The sequence below is a fragment of the Amphiprion ocellaris genome, chromosome 4 (assembly GCF_022539595.1).
Source record: "Amphiprion ocellaris isolate individual 3 ecotype Okinawa chromosome 4, ASM2253959v1, whole genome shotgun sequence".
NCBI classification, from domain to species: Eukaryota; Metazoa; Chordata; class Actinopteri; family Pomacentridae; genus Amphiprion; species Amphiprion ocellaris.
This window is the reverse complement of record NC_072769.1, coordinates 40718214-40725094: the sequence shown is the minus strand read 5'-3', so window position 1 is coordinate 40725094 and position 6881 is coordinate 40718214. Positions and strand designations below refer to the sequence as shown.

At 37.7% G+C, this 6881-nt stretch overlaps 1 protein-coding gene across 16 annotated transcripts in view; it reads left to right on the top strand.

Moving 5' to 3' along the window:
* The first annotated feature begins 4081 nt into the window (after positions 1 to 4081).
* cacna1ab (calcium channel, voltage-dependent, P/Q type, alpha 1A subunit, b) overlaps positions 4082 to 6881 on the top strand; it is a 111451-nt gene continuing 108651 nt past the window's right edge. For 11 of the 16 annotated variants that reach the window (XM_055009965.1, XM_055009954.1, XM_055009952.1 and 8 more), the window contains exon 1: positions 4090 to 5072. In XM_055009965.1, coding sequence (XP_054865940.1) covers positions 4980 to 5072 — 93 coding nt within the window. In that variant the 5' untranslated portion in view covers positions 4090 to 4979. Of the gene's footprint in view, positions 5073 to 6881 lie in introns of all 16 variants that reach the window. The other 5 variants (XM_055009967.1, XM_055009962.1, XM_055009959.1 and 2 more) reach the window with 3 other exon arrangements.

Here is a 6881-nt window from a genome sequence, read left to right as displayed (position 1 = left end):
TAAGATATACAGTAGGAAGAAAGAAGAGGTCACTAACATTTTGCAGTCAGCAAGAAGGAAAAGAAAGAGATGAAAATGCAAAAAAAAATGGTTGAGAGAAAAAGCGACACTTTGGAGAAGACAAAACAGAAAGGGTAAAAAGGAAACCAGGAGGAAGACTGAGAGGGTGAAGAAGAGATCTCAAAAGATACAGAAGAGACGGCAGGAATGTGAGTAAATGAGAGAGAGAGGCTCAGACACATAGAGGGAGTGTTACCTCCTGCTTTCAGCAGGTTGTTAGGCCAGCAGAGTGTGTGTCTTCTGAATAATAGATGGTGTGGCAGGATAGCATGTAGTCTGCACACACACACACACACACACACACTGCACGTATGGGCTGTATTAGCACAAGCAGTTTAAGTTTAACCCTCCTGTTGTCTTCATTTACAGGCACCAAAAAATATAGTTTCCTTGTCTGAAAAAAATCCAAAAATTCAGCAAAAAAATTCCCCAAATTTCTGAAAATTTGCAAAACGTTCAGGAAGAAAATTCCAATAATTCCTTAAAAGTTGTATTTTTAAAAAAAATCCCCCAAACTTGGCAAGAAAATTCTTTTAAATATTTTCAAAAAATTAGTAAAAATCTTCCAAAAATCCTAAAAATATCTAAAGTGATTCCATATATATATCAGTAAAACTTCTAATATTTTCTTTAAGAACATTCACCAAAAAATCAATGTTCTTAAGAAACATTTTTAACATTTCTTTTTTTCTACCAAAAAATGTTCAAAGATTTCCCAAAAATGTTGAAAATGTGGACATCAGAAGTTTCACTGTGAAAATATTTTTTTCCCATATTTTCAAACTTTCAAAACGGGTCAATTTGACCCGCAGCACGACACGAGGGTTAACTGAAAAATCTAAATATTCTAAAGTCAAAATGAAATGTTTTCACTGGCATGAACAGTGAATTACAGTTCAGGATATCCTTCACCAACAACTCCAAAGTGCTCCTTCCCACAAGGCGGACATGTTGTTGTAATGTGCTAGATATTGCGGTGAAGAAGAAAAATATGTTTTACCATTAGAAAAGAATATCCTTTATTAGTGCCACCAGGGGAAATGTGGTGCTAAAGACAGAAAGTTTACCTGACAACACTGACAGTTTACAACCCCTGATATGCATTTGTTTCTTAAACCTGATGAAATGTCTGTTGAATGTTAAAGTGGCTTTTTAGGAAGAAGAAATGAACTGCAGATTTGGTACATTACTATAAAAGAGTGGACGAAGAAATTAGCCACAGAGACTAACACCGCATTCCCACTTTGTATCGATAACAGGACAGGACCCAACAACCTAGTGAGGGTCACAGCTTTTTCCTAGTCCTAAATCTGTCAGAGTACGTCATAGTCAAATAATACCTCGTCACAAGCAGAATGTAAGTCAAGATGCAGGTCTTATAGGACACTGGATTAGAACAATAAGACATCTGCAGCGTACAGCATCATGTCAAAAAGCCTGACAACAACCTGATATCTTGAAAGCAGGATGATTTAACTGTGAGGAAACTTTCAACCAAGTCAAAAGTGCCCCTCTGATGTCATATGATGATGTGATATTTGAACGTTTCCCCCTTCAAGCTACATTAATCCGGGATTTTTCGCTTTCTTTTTTGTAAGACTGAGCACTAGCCATTTTACTTTATGGGTCTAATATCGAACAAAACAAATGACACGCTATTTCAAAACTTGAAAGTTTTTGCTCTCAGTTCTCAAATAAAAGTATGGCTGTGAGGTTTTGAGATGATTTTCTAGCCTGTTGTTGTAGAAACACGGCGTAGTTTTGTAGCGTAACCAAAAGCAAACAGGAACTAAAAATGACTGAAACCGGTGAAAACAATACAAAACAGTGGCACCAAACAGCTGTCTCCTGGGTGTAAGTCTTAGAATCTGTGCCACCTCCACCCCTTGAGCGTCTTCATATAGACTTAGTTTCTCTCTTTTTTTTTTGCTCATTTGTTTTTGTGGCATAAACGAAGATTGACTAAAAGTGCCTCAAAGCAGTGATGGTTAAGGAAAAGCAAGCAGTGAAAAAATGCTCCAAAACATCTGTCTATCTATCTATAGTCTGTCTATCTATCTATCTATCTATCTATAGTCTGTCTATCTGTCTATCTATCTATCTATCTATCTATCTATCTATCTATCTATCTATCTATCTATCTATCTATCTATCTATCTATCTATCTATCTATCTATCTATCCGTCCGTCCGTCAGTCCGTCTGTCTATCTGTATCTATATCTATATCTATGTCTATCTAACTATATCTATCATGAAGTGGATGCAGGTTAATAGAAACAAATAGATCAAAACAAAACTTGGGCATCTACCAACGTCACAGGTTTTATTGTGAAACTAATATGTGTCTGTATTCAATTCAATTCAATTCAATTCAATTCAAGTCAGTTTTATTTATATAGCGCCAATTACAGTCAAATTGTCTCGAGATGCTTTACAGAACCCATATGCCTGACCCCCAGAGCAGCCCTAAGGAGACAGTGGCAGGAAAACACCCTTTTAACATGGTATGTATGTGGACCAGTGTTGCCGTTACACACTTTGGTCAGCTGTCAGCCTTCAAGCTCTAAATGCTGAGACTTCATTTTGACTTAAGTCCTGTGTCTACAGCAGAAGCAAGAATGAAATTAACCCCAAAACTCGAGTCTATTTACTTGAGTATAAAAGCTTGCTGTGTTGATAAAACGAGAACACAAAGATTCACATTATATAAATTAGACGAAAATATTAGAAGGCACTTGACTTAGATTGCACTTTTCAGAAGTGTTGCAGATAAGCGCTTTAAGAAAAAACAGCAGAAATAGGCCTTGTCTGAATCCCTGGCTGCTCTTCATTTCAGATTATCACTTGAGTTTTTGTGAAAATTTCCATCCAACTCTAAGCCAGGTGTTTGCTCTGATTACCATAATTCTTCTTCTTCTTCTTCTTCTTATTATTATTATTATTACTATTATTACCATTATTTCTTTTATTTAACCAGGTTTGTCCCATTGAGATCCAAGATCTCTTTTACAAGAGAGACCTGGCCTAGAATGGCAGTGCATCCAGTTAAAAACAACAGTTTTAGCACACAATCACATTTAAACATAGACTTAAAAAATACAAATAACTAATTTTACTAGATTAGTTAAAATAAAACATTTGCTCTCAATTAAAACATTTGCACTCCAGAAGCCGGGATATGATTGGACTGATCACAGCCTTAAATGCATTCAGTGTTACCAGACTTTGGAGTTTGAGTTCTGACTGCAAAATGTTCCATGTAGTTGGAGGAGCAGATCTAAAAGCTTTCTTCCCCATTTCCGTTCTGACCTTAGGAACAGTGAAATGAGGCTGTAAGCCCTATTATTCCTGATTAAAAGAGATGATAAATAAGATGGGATCTTCTCAAGAATAGCCTTATAAATCAAGATGTGGTGTTCTTGTGTGTTTGGCATTCCAGCCTGCTTCTACCAGGATAGATGTGTGTTGTGTCTTCTACACGTCTTCTACCAGGATAGGTGTGTGTTGTGTCGGCCAGCCAGCGTGTGCCGTGCAGTTCAGCGGCATTGTCTTGTTAGTATGTACTCCCCAGACTGACCTGTCCGATCCACTCACATCAACCAGCAGCCTCTTATACCTCACACACACACACACACACACACACACACACACACACACACACACACACACACACACACACACACACACACACACACACACACACACACACACACACACACACACACACACGCACACACACAGGCCGTCCTCCAGCCATAGTGTCAGTGTCAGTGTTGCATCTGGTAAACACGACAATAGACACGTACTCCCACCACACACACACACACACACACACACACATGCGGGCTAACAGGATAATGACTGGCCAATTAGGCTCAGGCTTGATCTGTCTGGATGTATCCAGTCATCTTAGCCCCTCCAGCAGTCATTACTCAGGCATGGACACACACACACACACACACACACACACACACACACACACACACACACACACACACACACACACACACACACACACACACACACACACACACACTACACCACATCCAAACACACTTGACAGGGTGGAGCGCTGTGAGAAACTGGCTGCTCCACCAGGCGACCTCTGAGTCAGCCTGTGTGAGTGGAGGAATTTCATTTTCACAGAGAATTTAATAAACTGTCCATTTTCAATCTAAAGTATTTTGTAATGCTGACATCGCTGGTTGTCTAAGGTTTGTTTCTATAACTGATGTGTCTAAAAGGAATATTGAGGAACTATCAGTGGATTCCTTCAGGATATTGTGACGGGTTATGACACAGGTTTCGTGTTGATTGTTTGTCTTCGGTTCTCTTGGTTAAACAAAATAATTCATAGCCGTACATAGGCATCAGTGACCCACATGTCAAGGGACAACAAAGGTTTACTTCTGGTGCAAAATCAAAGTCAGCTGAAGTTCAAGTGGAGTTAACCGTATTTACAAAGATAGCAAACAAACAGATGAGTCACATTTTGCTGTACAGGAAACGAGAAACACATAATTACATAAAAAGAAGACAGATGTACAGAGAGGAATCATCCTGGCTCTTGTGCTATTAAAATATTTAGTTTATTTGTTTTTTTTAACTCAGAGAATCAGGTGAATTTTGGGAGTTTAGGAGAATATTTGTGGATCAAAGAGCAGACTTTTTTAAATTCCGTTTTACCTTTATTTGACTTTTAGAAAGAAGAAGAAATATATGTGCAGACGGAGCAACGGAGCGGAAATGTCACGGGCCGGACTGGACTTCTTAATGCAGAGATGTTTAAAATACAGTGAATGAAATGTTAAACAGCAGTGGCAGGGTCACGGTGCAGTGACAGTAATTGTAGAATGTGTATGTGTGTGTGCTTTGTTTGTGATGTTGGCCTTAACTCCGCTGTACTCCGTTTGAATGGATGATCCTCACCACCATCATCGCAAACTGCATCGTCCTGGCTCTGGAGCAGCACCTTCCCGATGGAGACAAGACGCCTCTGTCTGAACGACTGGTAACACACTCTACACACACATACAGCGCACACGTATTCACCGGTGTGTACACACAGAAACACACACAAAGGCTTGCAAACACAGAGACAGGTGCTGCACAGTAGATTTCAAAGATGAATACTAAACCTACAGTCACAAAGCAAACACAGACAGAAATAAACACACAAGAGCATAATCACACCAGCAAATGACAATACATGCTCATACTGGCTGGGATTACTACTAAAACATTAATACAACTGGGCATTGTTGGAGTATTTTCTTTATTGTTATTTTTTTTATGGTCTGATGGTTTAAAGCAGGGGTGTCAAACTCATTTTAATCCAGGTTCCACATTCAACCCATTTTGATCTGACGTGGGCTGGACCAGTAAAATAACAGCATAATAACCTATAAATAACATTTTTACTTTGTTTTACAGCAAAAATGTTCATGTTTAAGGAATTATCTTTTAACAAAACATTATGAACAACCTGAAATTTCAGTTCAATTTCAACAACATTCAGCCTCGGTTTATCATCTCCACATTACAACTTCCAGATCACAGAGTGTCGACAAAGGAACACAACATTTAGTCACAGCTATCTGGAACTGAACGATACAGTGTTTTATTTTATAATCAAAATGACAAAAGTCAGACCAAAAAAAGGGAAAAAACAAAAACAAGACAAAATATTAGAAAAATTAGACACAAAATGAGAAAAAAGAAACAAAATTCAAAAAATTACACAAACAGCATTAAAAAAACAAAAAAGAGACAAAAAATTGGACAAAAAAGTTACAAAGCAACAAAAAAATTGACAAACGACCAAAAACGAGACAAAAAATGACAAAAGAGAGAAACAAAACGACAAAGAAATAGACTAACAACACAAGTGAGACAAAGAAACACAAAAACGACAAACAAAAACAATAAAGCAAAACACAAAATGACAAAAAACAAAAAACACAAGCGAGACAAAAAGAAAACACTAAAAGATAAAAACGAGAAACAAAATGACAAAAACATGAGACAAATGACAGAAGTCAGACAAAAAACAACAAAAACAAGACAAAATATTACAAAAACAAGACACAAAAAGACAAAAAAAACATGAGTAATCTAGTATTTTACTTTAACATCAAAACAACTTGTTAGGTCTAGAAATTATTTTAAATTTCTAGTTTTACTAATATACAATCTGCAGTTAATGTCTTCTCTGGAATTTTTATACTTTACAAAGTCGTCCTATGGGCTGCATTGGACCCTCAGGAGGGCCAGTTTTGGCCCACGGGCTGCATGTTGGACACCCCTGGTTTAAAGTTTGGTGCTGTTTTTCACACTCTAACCCTCTGAAACACAAAGCAGACATGTTGTCTTTACAAAATTGCTGAAAGTACACCATTTATCAGAGCCAGAAACTGTAGAAACCAAAAGAATGGGCAGATTGTCAACTTCACAACAGTCCTCGAACAAACTGTCTGTGATGTACCATTTGGTTGGGAAACTTAACCAAACCTACGCTTAAAATCACAATATCTCATTAGAATTTTACTGTCCATGTCTCACTTCGAATGTCGCCAAAAAAATAACCTGTTGTTTGTTCTAACCAAATTCTGTGAAAAAAGTAAAAATTCTGCCCTCCTCACTGGAACTGCAAAGTAATTGGTGACTCATGTCTGAATTCAGGAACTTTTCAGCGGAACTGGGCTGAACTGCAGGCTGTGTACACAAGTATGGAAGCAAGGTATCCATACTATGTCATTTTTTAGAGCATTAATACCACCTGTGAGTGCTTGAAAACATGTTGATTTTCTGTTTTTCATGA